This window comes from Trachinotus anak, unplaced genomic scaffold, assembly GCF_046630095.1.
Source record: "Trachinotus anak isolate AG129_WGS33_773 ecotype Australia unplaced genomic scaffold, CSIRO_AGI_Tana_v1 ptg000004l, whole genome shotgun sequence".
Lineage (NCBI taxonomy): Eukaryota > Metazoa > Chordata > Actinopteri > Carangiformes > Carangidae > Trachinotus > Trachinotus anak.
The window spans coordinates 20292247-20318691 of record NW_027273855.1 but is presented as its reverse complement, the minus strand read 5'-3'; the positions used below and the strand labels follow the sequence as shown (position 1 = coordinate 20318691).

General features: G+C 40.7%; 1 protein-coding gene across 3 annotated transcripts; it reads right to left on the bottom strand.

The window, feature by feature from the left end:
• Positions 1 to 1881: 1881 nt before the first annotated feature.
• On the bottom strand, positions 1882 to 26445 carry LOC139620856 (collagen alpha-1(II) chain-like). 3 transcript variants are annotated; one of them, XM_071476810.1, is made up of 54 exons: positions 26202 to 26445; positions 24097 to 24303; positions 22887 to 22903; positions 22719 to 22751; positions 21852 to 21884; positions 21605 to 21658; positions 21066 to 21158; positions 20536 to 20613; positions 19926 to 19970; positions 19732 to 19785; positions 19434 to 19487; positions 18936 to 18989; positions 18739 to 18792; positions 18557 to 18610; positions 18379 to 18423; positions 18118 to 18171; positions 17940 to 17984; positions 17744 to 17797; positions 17172 to 17270; positions 16972 to 17016; positions 16772 to 16870; positions 16626 to 16679; positions 16402 to 16509; positions 16232 to 16285; positions 15996 to 16094; positions 15739 to 15792; positions 14930 to 15028; positions 14686 to 14739; positions 14521 to 14574; positions 14380 to 14433; positions 14111 to 14164; positions 13164 to 13208; positions 12848 to 12946; positions 11836 to 11943; positions 11603 to 11656; positions 11426 to 11479; positions 11241 to 11294; positions 10216 to 10269; positions 10000 to 10107; positions 9779 to 9832; positions 8147 to 8200; positions 7873 to 8034; positions 7550 to 7657; positions 7199 to 7306; positions 6956 to 7009; positions 6765 to 6872; positions 6602 to 6655; positions 6372 to 6479; positions 6236 to 6289; positions 5567 to 5674; positions 5143 to 5431; positions 3923 to 4110; positions 3562 to 3804; positions 1882 to 3439 (listed from the first exon to the last, which is right to left on the bottom strand). In XM_071476810.1, exons 1-54 carry the CDS (start codon positions 26293 to 26295, stop codon positions 3293 to 3295), a joined length of 4464 nt encoding a protein of 1487 aa, XP_071332911.1. In that variant the 5' UTR covers positions 26296 to 26445; the 3' UTR covers positions 1882 to 3292. The 3 variants fall into 3 exon arrangements, with proteins under 3 accessions (XP_071332911.1, XP_071332909.1, XP_071332910.1); XM_071476808.1 differs by lacking the exon at positions 24097 to 24303; XM_071476809.1 differs by lacking the exon at positions 26202 to 26445 and having other exon boundaries at positions 24097 to 24143.

Here is a 26445-nt window from a genome sequence, read left to right as displayed (position 1 = left end):
CATTAAGTTTAATGTAATTTATTAAGTAATAAAATGGTAATTTTTACTTTGACATATTTCACAGGTAGAGTATCTTTTAGTCTAAAATGGTAAACTGTTCATTTATGATGTAGCACGAGCATGGATGCACTGGCGCCAAATCTGAGCAACATGATGCATTCTACTTCATCATCCTTTCCGTGATTGAAAAACCTCACGTCTTATATCCTTAATAATCCAGTGGAAAAAACAATCTCATTAAAATCACGGAACAAAATAACAAAACATAGGGCTTGGGGGGGGTCTGCTGCTATTTGTCGAATGACCTGAATTCACAGTGTGCCTCTTTCAGAACAGCTCACCAGTGTCAGACAAGCACAAAATGAATAATTAAGGAGGACATCTTCGCAGCGCTGGATGTGCTTAATGTTGTGTACAGTTTTTGAGAGGAAAGACAAGTTGAAATATTTCACTGAAAATGTGGAGAGTTCTGCTTGTGCAATTTGCGTTTTTATTTATTTATATTTGTCATTTTTTTTAACAGCTACTTAGTTCCTTGTTGTGCATTACTGTACTGCACATCAGCCAAACTGGACCATATCTGATCAGACCAGGGACAGATTATAAAACTATGGGCCCCTGGAAACAGACATGTAAAGCCCCCCCCCCTCCGGTCCTCACATGAGTGGACACCCAGACTGAAAGTCTCTTTGTGGTTATTTTGCATTTGTTTTTAGTCACTTTTGTCTCTATTGTTGTTTTGTGTCTCTTTGGGATCATTTAGCATCTTCTGGTCATTTGTGCATCTGTGTTTAGTTGTTCTGTGCCTCTTTGGTTGTTTTGCTTCTCCTTGTGGTCATATTGTGTTTCTTTCAGCGTCTTCCTGACGTCTCCCAGACCCACTGGGTCGGTGCCCGCAGATCTGTTCAGTAATGGTTTGCAAAATTGAGAACTTGCAAGACTGGACAGGAGGTGAAAAATATCTTCATTTACAAATTTATGAAAGTGTTTTGAAGGTGTTTTGAAGTGTGGTTGATGGTTGGTCGTTGATGGCTTTTTGTTAGTACTGATCCCTCTGTCATTTGTGACATCACTTGAGGCAGTTTATCAGGCCTCTTTCTGTTCCCCCTGGATCCACGTCTTTTTTCAGCAGTATAGCAGAGTTCTTTTTCCGGTCTTTAACAATAATTGCTACTGACTTTAGTGAATAATAATTTTGGCATGCAGCATATTTTAATCTTCATATGAATCTCAGTGAAAACATTCGCACATCCAACCATCTGGTGCAGGTGCGTTGAAGAAAAGAAATCCCGCACGCTGCTCTTGCTCAGCATCACAATTTATTGATGATCATAACGTTTCGGTTTCTCTAGACCTTCATCAGACGTGATTTCATATGAATGAAATATAGAGTTAGACCCTTTGTGTGTTTGGATCCCTAATGGGTCGTTATATTTTAAATAAGAATATGTCACTGTGAAGGCTTAAGTCAAGCTTTTATTACTCAGGACAGACCGGAGAGGAAGTAGGCCACAGTACAGACAAGTGGTGATGCAGCTGTTCAGTGCATCATTACCCTACAAAATACTTGATTCCAGTCAACAAAATGTTCTTTATTTATGCCTATTAGTTCAGACAAACAGGAGCCAACGATGCCCAGCCCCACCCTGAAACCGCAGAACGAATACAGTACGTTTGTTCCTTTTTGTTATGAGGTTCTCTCATATGAAAACACACGCTTGCATCACAGTCTTAAACTTTCATACACACACACACACATGCATGCACACAGACGAAGCACTCACAGTGAAGAGTAACTGACCTCAAGAAATACAAGTGTAACCAGAAAAAACATTTAAGCACGCATGAACGGTTCTGTTGAGAGAAGAAATACATCCCCACGCCATTTCTGTTTTTATTTAAAACTCAATTAAAAATCAACTTCATTCTTAATTCGGTTTTCCTTTTATTTTCCAATTTACAGCAATTAGAAGTGTAACAAAATAAAAACAAAAATGATCATGGTCATAATAAAATTAATTAAAAAAATGTACACGCCCTCACACACACAGAGACAACCCACCCTGGTTGTTTTTTAGCGACCGTCCTCAGAGTCCCGTGTTCAGCTTTGGGGATGTGGACTCCAGAGGAGGTCTCCAAGTAGCCCCTGTCTCCCCTGTCTTAACCCGGCTGCACCCCTCCTCCAGGGTGGAGTGTGAGTGTGTGGTGTGAGGTTAGTGGGAATTCGGGAAGGGGGGGGGTATTTGGTGGAGAATTACAGAACTCATAGCACCTTCTGAAGAGAGAGCAACCCAAAGCAAAGATGGCCGTTCAGCCCCAGATTCACCTGAAAGCTAATGTTTTGGTCAGCTCAGATTTAAACTCAACATTTTCACTTTGTTTTTCAGCGTGAGGTAGCTTTAAACAATCTGGATGACTACAATAAAAAGGCAAAATTAATTTCCCTCAAATTCTTCAAAACATTTAGTTTTTTTGTTTTTTTTATGAGAACTGGGCCTTCTTCTGATGGGCAGTCATGGGGTACAGGACATTGAAACATACATCCCAAATGTATCCTCACTTTCCAAAAAGTGTTGGTGTGCATATAGACACATGTACACACATAACATGGAAATATATATAAAACCATCTGGTTGTTTATAAACACAGACTTTTACAACAATAGAACCAAGGATTTATAATACACAGTAAAGGTTTTGCTCCTGCTCATGGTGGACAGGCCTGGAGCTTGGATTTGATTTTACTTACTGAGAATACATATATTTTTGGTCTACACTGTTTCAAAATGCCATATTTGTGTGTCAGGAGGGAAACAGGGAGGGAGGTGGAGTAGGACTGGGACAGAGGTTGTGCGGCTGTTCTGTAGTGGAAAGGGGGCTTGTCGTACTTACAAAGAGAACCCGTCCAGTCCTACCTCAACTCAGCCCATTCAGGTTAGACAATAAATAAGTGACATCAAGTCATGTTTCTGTTCTCCATAACTTGTTCGCTTGGTCCCTCTTCCTCCTGGCTCTGACTCATTCCCGTCAACAGTGGGCCATGGGAAACATGACTGGATCTCAGGAAGCGGGTTGACAGAGAATGCTGGTGTGGTGTACAGATATTGCCGGTGCCCTTCAGTGCTAACATCCAGGGAGTACAACTTGGAGAGCACTTCGTTGTGAGAGAAAAAGTATCAATTTTCTTTTATAATTTCCAGTCTTCTTTATTGTGGAAGTGTAATGTTTGTAATGTTTCATGGTTGAGTTTCATTTATTTCCTGTTATTTGGGGGGCCATTGTGATACTCCACTTTACAAGAAGCAGACTGCGCCTACATCCACGCCAAACTCCTGATCCGCTCCTCCGATGTCCATAGGAGCAATGTCCACGATTGGCAGACGGGAGGTCTTCTGTGTTTTGTACTCAAAGACAGTCTTGCCCCATCGGCCAGTATGTTTCTGTTGGTTGAAAGTGGAGAAGTGTGTTAACAGCAGTCTTATGATACAGTGACAATTATACATATATTAAATCTAAAAGAGATAATTTTTTCTGGCTCCGTGTTGCAGCTGTCTGCTCTTACCTTGCAGCCATCCTCCAACACACTGTAAGTGAAGCGACTGTTGCCCTCTGCACGGATCTCCACATCATTGGAGCCCTGCAGCAGCACAGCCTTCTTCAGGTTGCCTGTGGTCTGGTCCATGTAGGCAACGCTGTTCTTGCAGTGGTAAGTGAGGTTCTGGGATGCCTCAGTGGACAGAAGCCTCAAGAAGGTAAGCTGGACGCTGGCAGCATTGGCAGCAGGGCCCTCCTGAGCATAGTCGAACTGCAGAACCAAACAATGAGGAGGGGAGTTAATTAGCAGCTTTCATGTTGAGGATCATTTAGTTCTTCAGGATTGGTTAACAGAAAGAAATGATCTAAGTGATTTATAAATGACTTACGTGGAATCCTCCATTCATGGTCTCTCCGAACCAGATGTGTTTGCGGTCCTTGCTCTTGCTGGTCCACCAGTTCTTCTTTGGTACGTTGGCGATGCTTGGGTAGACGCAGGTCTCTCCAGTCTCCATGTTGCAGAAGACCTTGATGGCATCAGCTGTGCTGCCAATGTTGGGGTCAACCCAGTAGTCACCTGGAGAGGTGAGAGAAATCAATTAATAAGGTGTGAAGCTGAGAAACTAAATGCAATTTTGGCAAAATCTGTTTTTACTCCATAAATCGATGTTAAGCCTGTTGGACGGCTCATACCCAAACACCATGTTAGATTACACCATGTATTTTGCAGACATGGACATTAGATACATAACTTTTGCTAAAATTTGAGGTTATATTCAGAACTTAACTGTACACGTTGTGGAAAATTAACATTGGCTCCACCAAATGGAGTTGAAAACAGTACAATACAGAGTAACTGACAATACAAGGCAATGTTGAGGACAAGTGACTATAATAACTATAACTATAATGAAAAACAAATACTTTCCACCAAATCCGAACACCTTATCCAGAGTTTGTACACATTCATATTTTCAGGGTACTTGGACCCCACCAACATAGCACCAGAATGAGTGGGGAAAAGATAGAGTAGGGTGTCGTCAGCATATTGAGTAATTCTATTAATATATAATGTCATAATTCTGTGATATGAGCTGAAGGAAGCTGAAAACTGAGCCCCGTAGAACCCCACCTGTCATACTGATGGTTTCAGAGACTAAATTGCCAAAATGAACCCCTGGCTAGCATTATTTTTAGACTGTGTGAAATGCAACACTGGGAACCAAAAGTACAAAGACAGAAGTATTGACCTTGGTGAAGAGTTCATTTGAACAAATCAGACATGTCATTCAAGCATAATCTGTACCTGCCCACAGAATGTCTAGTTGTGCGGGGGGCTAAATCCAGACAAGGAACAGTCCGATTTTCTTATTGCTGATTTAAGTTTGTGGTAAACATTTCTTTCTAGCCGTTACTTAGAAAAAACTAGAATTTAAGTAACTCTCCTTTTCAAACCACAACATTTTAAATGTATTTTAGAAAGAAATATTTAAACTAGAGCTTTTAATAGTTTGCAACAACGTATTCACCTATTTTTACGACTAAAAGTAAACAAACCAGTAGACTTTCTTTCATATATATTTTTTTTCAACCCCTCTGACCTACTTACCGCTCTTCCACTCAGGGTGGCACAGTTTCAGGTCTCTGCAGGTGCGAGCAGGGTTCTTCTGGGAGCCGTCGGGGCTGCGCAGGTTCTCAATCTGGCTGTTGAGGGACTTGAGTGTGGAATCAACCTCAACGTCGTGCTGCCTCAGGGAGCTGGAGGCCTCATCAGCCCTCATGTACCTGAGAGGATCGGAGGACTTCTCAGTCTGACCCAGACCGGCAAAGGCAGACATGTCAATTCCGGGGCCAGGAGGACCAGGAGGTCCAGGGGGTCCAGCGTTACCAGGAGGACCCTGAAGGGGGGCAAAAGCAATAAATGGATCAGGGGGTGTATACAATCGGGCATAGTAAGACAGCATTGAAAGAGTACAATATACAGGCTTTTGTAGTTGATGAGGATTTAATTTTTCTAATGACAAGTTACATACAGCAGGACCAGTCTCTCCAGAGCGTCCACGAGGTCCGGGTGGTCCAATAGGGCCAGGCTGTCCATTAGATCCATCTTTGCCAGCAGGTCCAGTTGGTCCAGGTGGTCCCTACAGACACAGTGAGTTTTACATTAAAATCACTGGATGTCAATATAAAGCGAAGTGTAAAACTAAAACTTTTATTTTATACATCCACCATAGAGTCTGGATAAGAAAAAAGAAATCTGATAAACCAATTCAAATGCAGCACCAGTTTCTCTCTATTATCCCAATCACCTATAGACCCTTCTCCTTATTATGGATGAAGATTATTTGTATGGTGACATTTCCCTTCATTTTTCTTATCATGCAAAGTGCTTAGCTAATCTAGAATAGATACTGAAGTCCATTTCCGATCTCAGCAAGAGTGGTTTCACAAATCATGGTCTGTCTGCCCCTTTTGCTTGCAGAGAGTAATTACAAAATGCCTCGGCTGCCCATCTTATCACAGCAGTGGGTAATTAAAGCAGGTGGCCTTTCCTGTCCCTGTCTGCGTCAGGTGATTGGAGAATTACAGAAAGACTAACCTGTGCCCTTCATTACCATCACATATCTTGGGTGTTCAAGCTGCAGGATGGAAATGTTCGAAGAGTTTTTCTTCTCTTTCGCTCTTTGCTTCAGTTTTCTTACCTTAGCACCGCTTGGTCCTGCAGGTCCAGAGGCTCCAGAATCTCCAGCGGGACCCTGTTTAAACAATGATAATAACAGATCAGATGATAGAAAAGATGGTGCTGCAGAGATGAATTATTAGATTTGGATTACTTACAGGGGGTCCAGGAAGACCCTGCAGACCAGTGAAGCCACGGTGACCCTTCTGTCCCCTCTCTCCAGTCTCACCGGCCTCTCCCTTGTCTCCACGTGGCCCTTGGGGACCCTGGAATAAAAGTTTGTCATGTATGAAAATTTATGGCTGCATATGTGTAGCATATTAAATGACCTAAATCAAATTAAAATCCAAAAACACATTATGACACAGTTGCAGTCAGCTGGACTTACAGCCATTCCTCTAGCACCAGCGGGTCCGGATGGTCCTGCAGGTCCTTGAGCACCCTAAAGAAAGAATTACATTTGTTGGTGCTTCTTCATGTTAAAATTTAAAATATGAAAGAGTACCCAAAACTTATGCATACGATCCCTTACAGTGTCCAGTGTTACTTACAGCCTCTCCTCTGTCTCCCTGCTTGCCAAGGGGTCCGACAGGTCCAGGGGCACCAGGGGCACCGGGAGCTCCAGGGGCGCCAGCAGGACCAGTGTTACCCCGCTCTCCCTACAGGAGGACACAAGGTGATGACTCAGGGTTTTGTCAAAAAGTGTGATTTGTTGATTCACAGATCAGATTTTCTCTCTTACCTTGACTCCAACAGCTCCATCCCTACCAGGAGGTCCATCTGATCCAGGGGTACCCTGTTTAATGACATGGCAAACATTTAGTTTGACAGATCAAGATAAAAATGTTATTTCCTGAGTATAATGTAACAAGTGATAATATGATATAATGAGTATAATGTTTGTACAGTCAGACAAGTAGATAAATAACTGATCTCCAGACATAATGACTTCTTTTTTTTGTTGTTACTATTGTTTAATTCTGACCTCTCTACCAGTCTCTCCGGCAGGTCCAGTAAGTCCAGGGGGTCCCACAGGTCCAGGAGGTCCACGGTCACCACCAGAACCAGGAGCTCCCTGTTTGCCAGGCTCTCCCTAAACACAAAGGAAATATTTTATTGTAGTTCAATAGGTTAATAAGAGTGAAAATTCAAGGACTCACATGTAAGGCAGACTTACAGTAAGAAGACGGCCTGTCTGATATGACTGAATAAAATTTTAAATAGGCTAAGGGGTGTGCCAATGTCAGCCAGATTTGGGAAATTGCCACTATCTGGCCCTTTAAAACAGCTTACATGGAGGTTAAAGCTAAAAATCATGCACAGATGAGGAACTTACAGAAGGTCCAGGGAGACCAGGGAATCCTCTCTCTCCACGCTGACCAGGCAGACCAACAATACCACGGGATCCAGCCAGACCCTGAGGACCTGAAGGCCCATCAGCACCCTACAGAGTCGGGAAGGAGAAGACTGTGTCATTGAATATTCTTATTTAGCTGCACCTGACTGAATTCAGAGTGCACATCCTCTTCTTATGTCAGTAACATGCAGTTTCCATTCAATTTATTTGCGAATTTTAGGCTGGAGACTGGATGTGGTCTCAAAGCTTAACTCCACTGACAAGTACTAATGAGTTCATGGGAGGTGCAAAATCAGACTCACAGGTGGTCCATCCTCTCCAGCCTCTCCCTTCTCTCCTTGTGGGCCAGCAGGTCCGCGAAGCCCAGGGTCTCCCTGTCTTCCTGGGGGACCAGCGTCACCACGAACGCCCTTTGGTCCATCTTTACCAGCAGGACCAGCAGGACCAGAAGCTCCTGGGTTACCCTGTGATGGGAAAACAGAGAATAAGTAAGAGTGGGAATACACAAACACAAATTATTTTAGACTGACTCAGCAAGTGCATCTCTTGTTGGAATTTATTCTCTCATATACTCACATTAGGGCCAGGAGGTCCAACTCTGCCAGCAGCACCAGGGAAACCAGTAGCACCCTGTCAGAAATTAAAAGAGATCAGTCATAAACATACCCAACCTGTTGTGTTGTTATCAATCACTAAGGTGTATAATGATGGTATGCTATTAACAGGAAGGATTTAGCAAATACAAATAATATATTTCACCCTCGCCATATGTCAATCAAAAGAGCCTGTGTGGCAGGGGTAAGCATTTTGGTTCAACTATGGTTCATTTTTTCATCATTGTTCAATAGGGGGCGAACATAGATTAACAAGTGTGGTGGAGATGTAGGCCTGTGCATTTTCAATAGGGTTTGAGTATTATTTAAATTTAAATTTATTTACAAGTCATATTAATTTATGAAACTCAAGTCAAACTTCTTAGGATTGTATTTGAAGGCAGATTTAAGTTTTCCCAGCAGTGAGGGCTCTGTGTTACAGCAGCTTTTGTTATATAATTAATCAATCACTTATGTTCTGTGTTTGACGATAATACAGAAGATTTAATACAAGCGTAATAAACAGTGGCCTGTTTCATTTATTGTAGAAATATATGTTGTCACATGCCATTTATGTTAGTCTGCTACTTACTTGTGTTCAAGAGACATATCACTCAGAATTTACATGAGCCTTTTATTGACACCGTTATCTAGAGTAGATATTTCAAACCCAGATGAAGGCCCGCAGGCTGCTGTTTGCCTTAACCCTAACCCCACCACTGTTATATGGTTTCAGTAATGCACAGGATCCAACTACAGTGAAAATTTCAAGAACAGCTTTGAATCCATCATTATGCTGCTGATACAGGCTGGAGCAGCTCCTCCTATATATATATTTATCAGTCATAATCAGGCTGCGCCATAATATTTGATGCTGGCTCATGCAAATACTCTTCACTTCATCTCCACAGCAAATAGGAATTATGTTGGTATCAAAGGCACCCCTGCTGTGCTCATTGTTGTTGTTAATAAGCTAATATTTTTATGTAGATCAAAATAGAAAGTTTTTCCTCTCAAGTGGTTTTTGTCCGCTTGGTTCACTAATAGTTAGATTTTTATTCAGATCATCTACCCTTGATTTTGTGTATGTTGTGCGCAAACATGCGTGTGTGCACAGGTTACATGCCTGCATATTTTTAATCCACTTCTATAGGGCTGTGATTAAAATGTATATCATCTATTATTAATCTATTAATAATTATTTGGTCCATAAAATGTCAAAAAAATAGCGAAAATGCTCATTACAATTTCCTAAAGTCCAAGTTTGTTTCTTCAAAGGTCTCATCTGATCAATCAGAAAAAAACCCTCCAGAAAATAATGTTGATCAAATAAGACGGAGAAAAGGCTGCAATTGGAGAATTAGTAAAAGCTTGATATTTTTGCTTGAAAAATGACTTAAATTATCGATCACTAAAATTTCTTTTTGAGTAGGGTTATGGGTTAGTTATGGTTAGGTTAAGTGTATTGAGTGTTACTGAAGTTATTGCCCTCTAGTGAAATAAATCAATAACTCAGTGAATGAATGAGTCAAGGTCCAGAAATCGAAAGTCTACATTCAGCTGATATGTTGTGGGATGGTTTGTTTGTGATAAAGCGTCAATAAAATTTACTTACAGGAGCTCCCTGAGCACCACGAGCTCCTTTAGGTCCAGATACACCAGTAGGTCCCTAACAAAGGGAAACAAAAAATAATCATGTTCATCTTACATGAGTGTGATTGTAAATATTGTTGTATAAAGTGTTCCCATTGCCAGTTTCATTTGGTCCAGAGATGTTACCTATGATACTGTATATAAACCTGATTTGAGGGCATTATTTTGAGGTCAAATACCCACCACAGGTCCAGGAGCCCCAGACGGTCCCTGAGGTCCAGGAGAACCAGCCTCTCCCTTCTGTCCAGACTCACCAAGCTCTCCCTTGGCACCAGGCTGACCATCTGCACCCTGGATATTTTAAACAGAAGAGTAATATTGGCAGAGTATTGATGAATGAAAATGAAAAGTACATTTTCCAGTCAGGCAATTTGAACTAAAGGTATTGTGTTGACTTACAGGAGGTCCAGCAAAGCCAGCAGGTCCAGGAGGACCGATCTCACCACGGTCACCCTGCAAGACCACAGAAGACAGACGGTCAGTAGGGGAAAGCTTGAGGTAAGATATTGATGCTGATTGAATTATCAGCTATTCTTCTCTATCTTTATTCTTCTAAAACACTATGCTGATTTTTGGTCATTAAGAAAAAACAGGGCCCTTCTAAACAAAACGTCTCCCTCCCTATCCCAATACGCAGCATTGTTGGTGAAAACAGGAACTTAATAAGCACAACATGAAATATATAGAAGAAACATAGATAAGTAATCGATGTGAAAAAATAAGATAAAATGGGGCCGTGTTGGCAGCAATTATCCTGCTTTCTCTCCATATTAACAAACATGTTACTCTTGCTGCGCCATACAAGTGGCAAACATTATCTGATCATAAGCATGTGCACAGTCAGGTCTGTCATCAAATGTAACAAAGGCCTAAACCTTACCTCTTACTGCGTAGAGCAGTTTTTCTGCTGTAAATCTGCTTTTGTTTCATAATGATGAACGGAAACATCTTTTGAAAGCACGCAAAGTTTCAGTCTGATCCAATTTGACTTTAATAGTCCGTGACAATGTCTGTACACTGTACAAATTCAATTTAATGTCTGCGTTGTGGCTGTTTGAGCCCCTTATTATGTTATTGTAATGCTATTAATTTGTGAGCAGCAGCGTCATACTCTGTCCAGGGTACAGGATGCTATTCCATTTGAGACTTGTACATTTATTGCTCTTTATATACTCAGTTTGGACTGAGTCACACCAAGTCAGTGCTTGTTTAGAAGCATCAGAGTGTGATGCGTTATATAGTTTTATAGTAATTGTGGAGAAGGCAAATAAATTTTAGCCATGGCAAGTTGGATAAACTATATACATGCCCCTCTGTCAGCTGGTAGATTTTTTCTTATGAGCCCCAGCTCACTCACACGGCTGAATAGTCTAGGTGTATATCGCAAATTGTGACACGTACAAATGACATTAAGAGGTACTTACAGGAGCACCACGAGTACCAGGGGCACCACTAGGTCCACTAGGTCCAGTCTCACCCTAGATTAGAGAGAAACAGTAAGTCAAACCAATCAAATCACCAAACATACTGTATGGATGTTAAAATAAACTTGACTCCAAGTTGATAATCATCCCTGTAACAATGCAAAGGGTAACACTGTTATTCTTACCTTTGCACCGTTGGGTCCAGATGGGCCAGGAGGACCAATGGGACCAGTCAAACCCTGAGAAAGAAGAAAACATGGATGTAGAAACAAGTTAAAGTGAATTGAGTTTGGGTGAGATCTAATGTCACCATCTTTGTTTGATGACTAAAGAAAGAGATCCAAGATTTATTTTGAACTCACTCTGGCACCGTCCTTTCCAGGAGCACCCTCAGGTCCCTTCTGTCCATTGTCACCCTGTTGGACGAAAAGAAAGCTTCATGTTAATCATACATGAAACTACTGGGCTTTTGCTCATGACATTTGCTCTAGTTAAATTTCACATTTCACTCATCCATAAATCTACAATATTCCGTAATCCATAATATTAAAACAAAAGTCAATTACAACAACTTCTAAAATAATCTGTCACTCACTCTGTCTCCCTTAGGTCCTGGGATGCCACCAGCTCCTCTCTCTCCAGGCATACCCTGCAGACCAGGTGGTCCCTGAGGTCCAGCAGCACCAGCTGGTCCAATGGCTCCCTGAGTTAGAAACAGCAGATCACTTGTCAATCAATTTGTTTTTCATTTCTACAAGTTTCCTATGAATGAACTGAACCTGAGTGTTGACATGATGCTTTCTCACTGATAATGCCAAAGGTATCTTATATCATACATACATTATTTGATAAATGCTGTGAAAAGCCTGAAATTGGTTCTAACAAAGTTTCATCATTAATTTGAAATCTGTCATCTGTCAGAAAAAATGAGAACCAGAACCAAGAAAATAATAGACCAGAAGGGTAATCTATATTTCTTAATTTATTTGAAGGAATAGTTAGGAAACAGCTAGCCTGACCTGCCAGCACCTCTAAAGCTCACTAATTAAAATCTTCTACCTCATTTGTTTAATTTGTACAAACACTGTGGTGTAAAAACTGACAATTAGTGGTTTTATAAGCAGTTATGATGGCCAGTTTCTTGGCCAGGCGCAGTGACTTCTGGAGTTCTGTCATCTCTTTGAGGTTTCCAGGCAACACCAAGTTACTGCACCTGGCCAAGAAATCCTAAGAAACTTCAAAGATGTGAATAAACATACTGTTTGTTACTTTTTTAAATTACTGTTTTAGCAAAGAAATTATTCTCAAACCACAATAAGGTGTAATTTAAATGTCATCCTTTCAAAAACAACTAATGAAGTAGGACAAGTCTACTTTGATGAAAAACACTTTTGCACATTTTATGATGATGAATGGTCTCCTGGATTAACAACCATAAAACCTGTCGACTCTGCACAGAATATTTAAAGCTGCACCTGCACAGTGGACATGCTGAATAATTGAAACTACAGTGGAGGAGCTGCTGTTGTATAACCTGGTACAGAGGATACGCATTGATTTTGAACAATCGTTTGAAACGTAAATCTGTTTCAGAGTGATCCACTGACCTTGGGCCCATCAGTTCCAGGTGTTCCAGGAAGTCCACGAGGTCCCTGAAGACCCTGAGCACCAGCACCACCCCGCTCACCAGGGAAACCACGTTCACCCTGTTAGGAAACAAAAAGACACTGGATCAGTGGGAGAAAAAGGAAGTGGTTGACACTGCTCAGCTGTGTGATGTGAGGAGAAAGTGACTGATGATAAATGCAATGTCTTCATGTCTGAAACCAACAATGTAAATTAGCACAATGTATGAACTGTTATAGCACTACAGTAATGGTACTCTTTGCTTTGTAGACAAGAAGCCTGAACATGGAAACTCACTCTAGGTCCAACAGCACCAGGAGCTCCACCCTCTCCAGGAACACCCTGCAAAGAGAAAACAGACAGTTTTATTCCAGGTTTTGGTAGAATGATACATATTAACACATGTCTTAACACTTCTGTTGAGCTTTCATTGTTAGTCCAAATATGAAGAGCCACATGGTTAATTTTACACTGGTATCCAGAATGTTGCAATGTAATCAAAGCCTTGTATGAGGTCGACAACCATTAAGGTAATGCACTGGGCTTTTACAGTAGTGTACTGTAGAGAGGTCATTATTATCTACGCAACAGAAATTTCACTTTTAGCTGTTGTTTTGTTTCCCTGACTGATATCAGAGTAGTTATGAACCATCTTGAAAAAGCTGGACAGAAAGGAAAAACAGGAAATAAGAAATGTCAGCTGACTAGATTTTTGAGATCAAGATGTTTAAACTTGTTTTTTTTTTTTTTTTTACTTTAATACTTTAATTCCAAAGGGAAAATGCATTGTTACAGCAGCCACTTAACATTAATTACACAAACTAATGAAGTAGATGAGAAAATATACAATTAATAGACCAAAATACATACACAATGATTAAAAATTGTATATGGAAATGTTAGAACTGCTTAGCATTAGCATTGGGATATTCAGTGGCTTCTTGTTGTTGCTACAGAGGATATCAGACTGCTATACTACACTGATACTTTACATTTACCTTTATGTGAAATATAACAAGTTATTTTTACAATGCTAAACCAGAGGCTGTTTTTACTTGTCTTTTACTCTCTTTACTTTGTTTCTAGCCTTATGGCACAGTCTCTTCAGTTCATGTATGCAGAAATCACATGGCATGTAGGTGGTACTATAGCAGCTGCAGTTTGTGTCCAGTAGGTTGAAGAGGTTTTTAAACAAAGATAGACCCACTGATGCAACAAATCAATTAGACAGAATAAACACTCACCTGATCTCCAGGTTTTCCAGCCTCTCCAGGGGCACCAGATGGTCCAGGCAAACCCTGTCCAACAACAGCAAAGCTATTAGTTATATGATATCTGTAAATATAGATGAGGTTATTGCCTAGTCTGCTGTTTTCTGGAATAAATGACTCTGGGGTTATTGTCTCTGACTAACACTATGTATTGATATCTGCTCATATTAATATGCAAGCTTGGGGAGTGGACATTGTATTTACACAGGTGTATCAGGGGTTTGATGAGAGAATAAACTCACCTGGAAGCCAGAAGGTCCGGGCTGTCCTTGCTCTCCTCTCTCTCCAGCAGGTCCCTATTACAAGCCCAAACACAGGTGATCAGCCAGGAGCAAGGACAAGTCAGGGACTGTCAGCTGAGTGTAAGACACTAAAATACTCACAGCAGGGCCAGGAGGTCCAGAAGCACCAGTCTCACCATCTTTTCCAGGCAGACCCTGTTCAGAGAGGAGTACTTGAATTATGAAAAGTGATCTGGAGATAGACAGTGATGGATCCATTTGTTATATTTGGAGGAAGGAATGTATTTATGGAGAAAATGTACTTACTCTCAGACCAGTACGACCCACAAGACCCTTCTCTCCTGGCTTTCCAGGTTCACCCTATTGAAGAGAAATCGCATTAAATAACCTGCAGAAAGTCACTTTAGCTTTAAGGTTAATGACAGAAGTGTTTTGGCTACTTAAATTCTGTACAAGGATGAGTGTATATTATCAGCTTTTCATTATGTTGTATAAACATCTTCTGTGCAAGTGTTCCAACACTACTTTCATAAAAACCTTAAACGCATACATTGGCTCCTTTAGGTCCAGGGAATCCCATCACTCCTGGCTGTCCACGGGCTCCCTGAGGTCCAGGTGGGCCGGGGCGACCGTCCTCACCAGCGGCACCCTGTGAAAGGCACAAAGTAAAAATTTGCAATCAGCTCAGAAACAATCAGCTCAGAAATCAGCTCAGAAATATTAACGTGGGAGTTGAAACTTGTTTTATAGAATATATGATTATATACCATACAACAAAGAGCTCAGGCTCTGTGGCTGCTTGAACAGCGTGTAAACACTTCTGTTCTCAGCTATATTGATTCCATAAAGCTACAATGAAGTAGTAGACAATTCTGTTGATTGTGAATAAGGCGACAATGTTAAGTGTTATTTAATGCTATTCTTTTGTTTCAGAACATGTGGTGAATCCAGTGTTGTGGTTATATATAAGGACATAAACAGTATTTTTCTAATATTGTAGAGTGCTGCTTTTGAATGTTTCAGCTGCTGTAGCTTTTCATTTCAAGGTCTTGAATCATGAAAGTATATTTGTAACCACATTCTCAGACCCAAACTGATGAAGGTCTGAGGACTGAAACATCATGAAGCTAAAGTGAGTTCAAGATGGACAGTGTGCTGTACTTTTTTGTTTTTGAGCCTATGCACCTGGACTGCAAGAACCTTTTTCAAATCAAACCAAACTTGTTACAGTCCTAATAATGAAGATCATTTATTTAGAGAGTGTAGAGTGTAGATGCAGATTATTTCAGAACCAAAACACTGTAATTTTCATAAGCACGACAGGCACCTATACCAGAGGATTTTAAGCATTGTACTCACAGAGGGTCCAACTTTGCCCTGAGGACCAGCATCTCCGGGACGACCAGTGAGACCCTATGAAAGTCACACAAATTTTTAGAGATTGTCAGTATCACTCACGAAGTGGGGAAAATCTTGACAATGCACAAAAGATGAAGATGAAGTCACTTATATCAGAGCAACCACACTCAATATCCCTCTGGTTCAGAATGAAATTTGACTTTGCAACACTGTCTGTCAGATTGTGGGCTTGTAATGAGTGAAGATTCAGGACTCACTCTGGCTCCGGGGAGACCAGGCTCTCCTGTGCGTCCAGGGTCTCCAGTAGCACCTTTAGGGCCAGCAGCACCAGAAACACCACGGTCACCAGGGGCACCCTGAAGAAGATGAGACAGAAGCATGTCAGCTTTAAATATCAGTCAGTTAAATATTGATGGAGTAGAAATATGGCAGCTTCATGATCAGAGCAGCATCTTTCTTACTGAAAATACTAAAAATTTTACTCAGGACCCACCTTAGCACCAGCAAGACCATCCTGACCAGGGAAACCACGGTTACCAGGAGCTCCCTGAAAGAAATCACAGACAGAAACACAACTTTAATCAGATAGGGCAGAAAAAAATAGGAACAACTAATTAATAATCCAACTTTTAAACAATATCGTGGTATATCCTGATTACTTACTCTCTCTCCTGGAGGTCCGAGTGGTCCAGCAGCTCCAGGCTCTCCTCTGGCGCCTCTCTTTCCTTCTTCACCAGCAGGGCCAGGGGCACCTTGAGGACCAGCGGGGCCCTGGAAAAATTAAGATATGTCAGTAAATCTACTCTTTAGTCTACTTCTTAAAGATGTGTGTTTAGGGATTATATAGTCAGAAATCACTGAAATGAAGTCAAAACTGAGCAACTCACAAGTTCTCCCTTGGGTCCAGCTTCACCTTTGAATCCAGGAAGTCCAGGGTCTCCCTTAACATGGCAAGAAAGAAGACAATAAATAATCATAATGCAAACAAGTATCAAGGTTTCACTGAGTTTCAGATTATTCCCAAGTGACTTACAGACTGTCCCTTTGGCCCCAGGGGGCCTGTAGCTCCCTGTGGTCCAGGTGGGCCACGGGGGCCAGGGAATCCAGGAGCACCAGCAATGCCAGAAGCACCCTTCAAGGAAGAAGTAAGAGATAAAATATCAGAATCAAATAAAATATTAATATATAGGTAATAGAGGATTCTAAACCTATGAATAGAGAGAGGGAACTCACAGCAGATCCCTTAGCTCCAGGAATACCATCAGTACCAGGGTTACCCTGTACACACAGAAAATAAAACCGTCAATAACAAGCAATGAATCCACAATAAATTGAAAAGTAAGAAAGCCACTGTAGGAGTGACCATGAATGGCTGTTGTATCAGTAAATTGAGATGAAAACTGAATGATCAGGATGATAGGTAACAAACAAACCGATGCTCCGGCGGGTCCGGGAGATCCTGGGGTACCAGCCTCTCCACGTGGTCCCTGTGCACCCTCTGCTCCACGGGCACCAGTGGGGCCAGCTTCTCCCTGACAAGACATAACAAATGTATCATTAACTGGTGGAAAAACTAATTTGCGCTGCATTTCATCAGCCTGTGAATTCAGCTCTTGCACCGCCATATTATACAGATGAAGATAGTGCTGTGTTTTCGCCAGTGGCTTAAACCTGTATGATTATCATAACCTGTATTTGTCTCTTCTACAGTATGGTCCAAACATACACTTTAATTTGAAGGAAGTCAAATGAATATGAGAAGACTCTAAAAGCTTTTCCCCCTTGAATCATAGCAGTCTATGGGATTTAATTCTTAGTAACAAGACTGAATACAGAGTGATCATCTTTCTGAAAGTGCCACAGGAAGAATTCACTGAGTGGTAAAGTAGAAACTGAAGATGCTGTCAACCACAAATGGTCACTAACCAGGCCTGTTCTGCTTTATTTTAATACATGTGGTCTCCTGCATCGAAATACTGGTTTATGATGTTTGATTTGTACAAACCTTGGCTCCTGGGGATCCTGGGAAACCGGGAGCTCCAGCAGGACCAACAGGCCCCTGTTGAAAGAACAAAAATCTGCAGGTTAGTGCTCATGTGTGACCAAACCATCACTTTGTTGCCATGTTATTGAAGACAATAGCTTATTAAAAGTCAAATAAAATGTATAAAGTAGATGCAAAGTGGCACTATGATACATACAGGTGGACCAGCAGGGCCGGGCAAGCCATCATTTCCACGGGCACCCTGAAGAGTGAAAATACAGGCTAGTCAGTTCTGTGCATCATAATATAAAGATGATGAATGAATGGTACCAAACAGCAGATTAGAAACATATTACTGCTCAGTGGATTCAAGCAAATACGAAACAGTTACTCACTGCAGCTCCAGAAGCTCCAGGACGTCCCCTCTCACCAGGCAGACCACGTGGACCCTATGACGGGAGATACAATTGATCAATTTATTTTAATCACTATAATTGAAATACATAACCAATCATTTCTCATATCCAATAATCACACAGCCCTAGTAGAAAGGCAGGCACTGAATCTGAGTAGCATCACAGCTATAATTCTCTTACTGTCTTATGTTAGAAAGTCAGGAATAATCTGGCAGACCAGATGAAGCTCTGTAAACTCACCATGGGTCCAGGGGCACCATTCTCACCAGGTGAACCACCCTCCCCCTGATAGGAACAGAGATGAGAAAAATTAGAGGAAATAAGGAGGGAAAACAGTGGAAACAATAGTGTGATGAAAATCTTGTTTGTTTGTTTTTTTTAATTGACATTATCAGAAAAGCTAATGCAATGATCCTACCTTGGCTCCGGCAGCACCAGTCTCACCCTTAGCTCCATCCAGACCAGGATGACCCTACAGAGAAACAGGAAAGTATCCATCAGTCCCCTCAGATGCAATGAACGAATAGCTACAGTTCTGTTAGGATTGAACTGTTTGTTGTCCGGCTTCTTCTGTTTAGCAGTAAAAGTTGAAACACTCACTCTGTGCCCTTTGATTCCAGGAAGTCCAGGAGTTCCAGGGAATCCACGAGCTCCCTGAAATAAAAACAAAGAACATTTTGTGTGAGGAACATTTCAGTCATCTCTGTTTTCTTCTCTTTGATATGTAATCCTGGATTTGGAAACAGGCGAGATTAAGTATGAAATGATCAAATATTTGCTGATTATTATTCAGTCACCTGAGGCCCTGCAGGTCCACGCTCACCGGCTTTGCCAGGTTTGCCAGCCTCACCCTAAAAACGGAGAGGAAGTGTAAGCATTATTTACAATAGCTGCATGAAGAGATGTACCTGCATGGTACTTTACTCTTGTGGGGTGCTGCTGTATGCTTGCAGCCTGTGTTTTGTGTGGTCACTTTCATCAATGTTGTTAGGGGATGGACAGTGCCCCCTGGTGGCACATTAAGGTTATAGCATCAAAGACATGGAAGAGGATTGATCTAAACCATTGTAAAATATGATAAATAAATATATAATAAATAATAATATATAATAATTAAACTGAAATAGTTGCATTATTTGTTGAAAAATAAGAACATAAGTAAAAACTTTTTTATTGATGATTATCTATAAAAATGTGATTTGCTTTGACCTTTGACCTTGTCGTAGTGCAGGTTTGGTGCTTCCATATTTTAATTAACTGTGGGTTTCATATGTAGATGAAGCCTTGACACTTACATCACTTCCTGGTTTTCCAGAAGGTCCAGGTGGTCCACGAGGTCCCATTGGTCCCTGTTGTAAAGCAAAGTTAGTTAGTGACAGTTATCTACTCACTCCACATAAAGACAATTAGAGAGGTGAAGCACAGTGTGAGAACGGCGATGAACTTAAATGTGCCTTTGATACTATTTATAATCAGCCTTTGTTTCTGTGGCAGTAGGTGGTTTTGGTGAACACAAAACATAAAAGTAAGTGTGACCAGTGCAGTCTGTAGCAAGTCTGTTAGACACAGAGATGTATAGTCATCAATACTTACAGCTGGACCAGGCTCTCCAGCCTCTCCAGGGGAACCTTGGAAACCCTGTGGTCCCTGTAGGTAGAAATGACAAAGCAAAGTATTAGGAATTTATTCATTAATGCCAACTATTCTTCTCTATATATGTCAACATTAGCTATTTGATTGTGGTAAACAATCACATCATAGTGTAGTGATGTAATGTATGTACTTACAGGAGCTCCAGAAGGTCCAGGGGGACCACGTGGACCCATAGGACCCTGCAACAGAAACAAAATTTACCCAGTGCCAGTGCCACACACATGAACCACATGTGACAAATGGAGTGCCTTTAATAGAGAGCTCAACATTCAAAGCTATTGAGAGCGATGTAAATTATAAACTTAACACCATTTTGGGCTCAGAAGACTAAAAGAAAATCTCTAGTTTAAAGTTATCTTAAAATACATCTTCTACAAAACCTTTGCAAAACATATTTCGAGAGACTTATAAAAAATAATATTTTTGAATATCATTTTTAGTAGATATATTAATGTGGTTTATACCAAAACATAGTCTTTTTAAAGACATGTAAAAGTCTGTTCAGGTTCTGTGGCAGCAGTCACGCAGCAGCATGAAATAATAGTCAATTGAAATCTCTGTGTCAGACTGAAACTACTGAACCACCGGGTGGCAGCATTGTAACCATTTATTTTCAGTAGCAGGTCCATGGTAAACTAAATGTCAGTGGTGATGTTTTGTTATTGTGACAGACGAACTGTCTAAAAGCACACACACAGGATAATTGTCCTGTAATATGTGCCCATATTAAACAGTACTACTTACCATTGGTCCTTGCATCACACCCATCTGAGCACCTCCGGCCTTCTCGTCAAAACCTCCAGCCATCTGAGCAGCAAAGTTCTGTAAAAACCCAAAACACACTGACACTGAGACGCAGCTTATGTAGTTTATGTTGCCGAAGCTGAAATGCATCAAGTCACAAACAAATTGACTTAAATGGTGGCTCAGTCAAGGAAAATGTGCATGCATCAGCTTTCTGCTAAAGCATGAGTTTCATCCTTCAGAAACATTAGGCCTGCAGTATGTACTGAGTCAAAGCCAAGTTTCAGAACACAAACATGCATTCATCAGTTTCATCCATCCTGTACTTGGCAACTAGAGCAAACAAGAGATTTATTAATGAAAAGTAAACTGATAATAATCATATATATCATTATTTTACCATTAAGTTATGTCTATATATTTATATATCTTTTTGTTTATCCAAACATTTTCAGTACTGTATTGTATGAGATAACTTAAACTGTAAATCGCTGTTTATGTTGTGTTATAGAAATGCCCAGGAAACTCACCCCTCCAAGCCCTGGTGGCCCAGGTGGTCCAGGTGGTCCGGGGTTTCCGGGGGTGCCAGGCTCACCATCTCTTCCTCGAGGTCCAGCATTTCCCTAGGGAAAAAGGAGAGAAGATCATTTTCTCAAAGTCACCTGTTACAAGTCACCTGCAAGGATTGAAGAAGCTTTCAGCTCAGAAATCAAACCTTCACCTGGGCCCTGCTGCTCAGCTGCTACTGTCCAATTCTGGACTTTGGCTTATACATCATATCCCTCTCCTTGCCATTCTGCAGTATACTGTATGTGAAGCTGTTGTCTGTGATTATATTGTTTGTTTTATCAATGCCTTTTACAATAAAACATTAACAGAAGAAGTGTCATAACTGTTGATTGATTAGATCTGGATGTTCCCATACTTGTGTACTAATAACACTGTTACTCATTCGCCACTTCAGTTATAATAATCGTCAGAACTGCTGTTGCTTGGCCTTATCTTTGGTGGCTCTTTGTAGCCAAATGCTGAAATCACACTATGACATTAATGTGGGGGACTTTCTTACCTTATCACCCTTTGCACCAGCTTCTCCGCGTGGTCCCTGCTCACCTGGGGGGCCCTGCAAAATCAAAGATAATTCTCTCAGTAAGATTTACAGGATTGCTAAAACTCATATTCATAGCAAGAAGCATCAGTGAACCACCTCATAAAACATTGCATAACATTGAGTAAGTGTAAGATGAATATAGTCAATTAAATATATAAAAAGGAAATATATATAGTAAAATATAGTAAAAGAGTCTAGTATTTACCATAGGGCCTGGTGGTCCTTTTGGTCCTACAACCTGCACAAAGATAAAAGAAAAGCTTATGTCAGGTGTCTGTGACTGTTGTCATAAATGGCCTTTTATTACAAGACCAATCTTTGATGCTATGTCCGGTTGTGCCAGTTTCTGAGCAGCTAAAATTAGAGAAGAACATTCCAACTTTGTAGGAGGTGGACGTTAAGCCAAAAAAACACAGTCTGATGAGGATTTCGTTTGACAGGACAAGTTTTACTGAAACATCACCTCTTCTGAACCTCTGGTTTGTCTGACTTTGTTCACCTGACATGTGCACTTTCAGTAAAGTTGCTGAGAGGTTCTAAGAGGATTTGATTGGGTTCATTATGTCCCAGGAATGCAGGGTTTGCCCTCATTTAATAGAAAGTCCAACAACACGTTGTTGGACATTGAAGTTAGTCTCTTATTATCAAAAATTGCCACTGTCATGATCAAACATTTCTTTAAATGAAAATGTTTAAAACTAAAGAGAAAGTGGAGTAATCAATAAATTTAAAAAAACAACTAATACTTGTTCAGGGTTACTGAATAACTCTAAGCAAAGGTAATTATCATAAAATTTAGCAAAGCAAAATCTTAAGAAATATGTGCACCATATAGGGGATTATTATGTGCATGAATGTGACTCAGTGTTGAACATTTAAAGATCCCAAAAAACAAGATTCTGAAATGATTCCAAATAATAACAATAGAGGTAAAAAACTTGGTTTGATCAGTTGGGTTAATACCCAGGCTATTAATGAGTTTTATGTAAAAAGCAGTTTTGAGGGAAGTGTTATGTACAGCAATGGAATATCAATTATTTCAAGCATTACTCTACTGTGATGTGCTACTTACATCTGCAATCTCTCCTGGTTCACCTTTCTGGCCCTGATTGATAAAAGAAAGAAGTGACGTCAGTGACCTGAAACACCTTCCAAAAAAACAACTTGCATGTGTTTTCATAGTGTTACTTGTTGTGAGTGTGCATTAACGTCATGGATTTCCCACAATGTGCCGTCTCACCTTAGCACCAATTGTCTCTGATGTTGCAGACGGGTGGATGAAGGGGGAAAGAAAGAACAACAAGATTAAAAGTGATCAACAGTTCAGACACTTGACTGATTTGAAATCTAGCCTGTGATTCTCAGGAAAGGAGACCTGCAAAGGAATCTAATGATGCTAAAGTGATCAAATACATTTCACCAAACCCAAAGGAAAGGAACCCATCTAGATTATATTAATGATGAAAGATGAAGCAGAAGCAAGCATGGACTAGTAGATGAGAATGTGTATAGATTCACAATGTTACTGCAAGTACAAAGTAAGCAAGTTTTAAGATCAGCTTATTGAATAAAGCATGGGAGTCAGTGCCAGTAAGATTTTACTTTCAAAGCACTATGAAAAGTTCTTTATATCAAATGTCAAATCAGTGGGAATTCATTTAAGCCCAAGTGATCTCAAACACTGTCTATTTTTGATGGAGTGGGAGATCCATCACTGAGCAAAAATTGGGGTGACAGATGAAAAACAATGAGATTTTTTTCCCTAATTTTTCATGAAGTAATTAAGAGAAAATATTGAAAAAAAATCATTGTAATTACTTTCATTTACCAGGAGGTTTCTGAAGGCACCACAGCAATACAGTGGCTCTCTACAGGCCTTGAACCTTTGACAGGGTCATCTATGTAGTCTTGACATGAGGACTCATACATAAAAGGTTGGGAAAACTTTGGTCCGTCTCTGAGTTAAACCACCTGAACACACCCTACTTTTGTAAATGGGTCATATAAATCATTGAGTTGTGGCTCAGTATGAAAATAGGCTTCATCTTAGTCATGAGTTAAAATAAGCACAGGCATCTCTACTGGTTTAGCTGAGAACCAGACAACATATATCAGGATCCATCCAGGGACTGATATAATTCTGATAATATTGCTTATCTGGTCTCCAGAAAAACCAAGCATGTAGAGGTTTACTTTGGAATAGGGAACAGCAGGCACTGACTGAGTAACAAGTCATGAATACAAATACCAAATCATAAAACTATAACCTTTTAGAGCAGCCAAACTTATGGAAATTACTCCCTCACAGTATTATCAGTGTCTACTTCAGCCCTGATCAGGCAGAATATTTGGATCCTGCAGCAGTTCCCCATTCAAAAGTGTTAGGAGGGAAATAAATGCAAGCTACAAGAGTAATTTATTTATGGGTATGTGAATAAATAAATTACAACCAATGGGGGCACTGGCATCAGCAGGGCAGATGGGACAGCACTCTCCAGATGGGATGATAGGGTTGGCACACTCTTTGATCTCCTCGCAGATTATCTCATCACACAGAACCGCTCCGCTGTCGCACACACAGATGCGACACGGCTCTGGCTTCCACACATCCTTATCATTATACTGCTGGCCGTCCTGGATGCAGCCACCCGCCTCCTCTGTGGTGGCCAGCAGGGGGAGCGTGGCAGGTGGACAGAGGAGGCAAAAAAGCAATGGGAAGACAGAAAGTTTGGTTCAAGAGAGAGTTAGATATGGAAAGGTTTTAGGGTTTATACAGTATTGTTGGTTGGTGTTGTTATAAAAGTTGGTTTAAGAGAGGGAAGTAGGAATAAGAGGATGTAAGCAGGTCAAAGGGTGGGGCGAGGAAGTAGGAGGAGTAACAGCAGTGTGGGGGTAAGATGGACGAGGAGTGGTTCATAAGTGAAGGGAAGGGATGTACAAGGAAGATGGAGAAAGATATAAGTTATGCAGTATCAAATAAAAGTTATGAACACTATAATGTAGCACAAAGTATAGAAAAAGTGACATTCAAAACACTGAATAACACAGGAATTTAACATGGATGCAACTGTATGAGGCCTTGGTTCTTTGATACTGATGAACAGGTGCTGGTTTGACCCAAAAATACACTGGTACAAATAAGTAACTGTGGAGCACAGGTATAATTAAAATGTTTAAATATTATTTACTCAGGAGGTGAGAAAATGCTCAAAGTTATCATATGGAGAATTGAATAGCAGCATAAAAGGTGAAGTCAGTAAGAGGCACAGTGAACAGTTGTGTCTGAAGTCCTAGTTGAGGTTTTTCATGTTGCTGGCTGAGTATATTTAACCTGCAGGCCTGCTCTGCTGCGCGTATGAATGAACCTCTCTTACAGGGATACTGTGCCCAATTGACAAGCTGCTGCCTTAAGTAAACAGGGGGTCCTTCTAAATTTCTCCATCTGGGTCCCATAGCTGTGTCAAGTGCCAGTGCAAACACATTGGGGAATTAAGAATGGGAGATTTGTTTAATGTACACAGCTTAGGGCTGGGCCTACCAACTGCTGTTATTTGTTTTTTAAGCATATTTGTGAAAGTGATACTTAGCACGTACCTGTTACAAGGCTGGTTGATTACTTTTCAGAAATGACTTTGACTATGTGTAACTGAAATGTCTGCTTTCTATTCCACAACTGTACTACAATATACTACTTTTTACTACAATTTAATGGTTGATGTGCTGCTAAAAGCTGATGAATGATGGGAGAGAGGGCAGTGGAGCAGGAGCAGTAAAGTGCATAAAGTTGCTATAAATACAACTATATGTCCATCATCTGTTGACTCCTGCTGTGCACTCTGTCCTCTGTCCCTCTCTCCTCCTGCTACCCTTTGAGCCTGCTAGTCTGGGGTCAAGCACTGTCTGACCCTGTCACTTCACATCATGAAAACCCTGAATCTGCTGGTGTGAGGTGTGTGAGGTTCATTTTACATGTATACTCATTTTGGTTTGCCTGTAAATTGCTCAAGACTAACTTTCTAGAAATGAATTGTCTGACAACCTAGATCAAAAAGATGTGTTCCTTGTAGATAATAGCAAAAAGGGGAACCAAAGACATTTAAGAATCTCCTTTAAGCAGATCTACTTATGAAATATAGCATTGCAATAAGAGCAAACACAGCAGGAAAGGCTGAGCAGTCGGACCCAGGTGAGGACAAATGGACACTTGTTCACCTGGTCCTCCATTCCACACAGATGTGCCTTGACAGCCTCACCTATCCTACTTTACACTATGAACTTACTAACTTAGAAATACCACTGAAATCCTGCTTGGCAGTACAGATTAACTACATCACTGAAAATAGCATGTCATGTAACTATATCTATAGCATAAAACTGCATGTGAGCCTAACAGAATTGTTGTCACTTGCACTGGATTTTTTTCTCCACTATTCTTCTGAAACATCAGGTAGAGAAGATTGGAAGGTTAAACAAGAAGTCGGTAATAACATCAGAGTAACAATCCACATTTTTTTCAAGTAAAAAGAATAATGTCAAGAAAAACGTTGCAACTTACGGTCATCCTCTTCCTGACATCTGACCACGGATAGTAAAACAACCTGGGATGCTACAAGTAGCAGAACAGTCCTTGAGTCCACAAAGCTGAACATGTCTAAATATTAGACATGCAGGAGCTCGGGTGAGAAATGAAGGGACGGTGGAGACCAGGCTCTCAGTCAGTGGTGTGTTAAGTGTTTGTTCCCAGAGACTTATGGCACCATGCAGTCAAACCCTCCAAAATCTAAGTGGAATCCAACGCG

Bases quoted from the DNA above. Each gene is read 5' to 3' on its own strand.
- LOC139620856 (XM_071476810.1), bottom strand. From the start codon at position 26,295: ATGTTCAGCTTTGTGGACTCAAGGACTGTTCTGCTACTTGTAGCATCC. The intron at 18,424-18,556 runs GTAGGATCATTG...TGTTCCTATCAG, and splicing joins CTGGTGCTGCCGGAGCCAAG to GGGGAGGGTGGTTCACCTGG. The intron at 9,833-9,999 runs GTGGGTATTTGA...TCCCTTTGTTAG, and splicing joins CTGGGGCTCCTGGACCTGTG to GGACCTACTGGTGTATCTGG.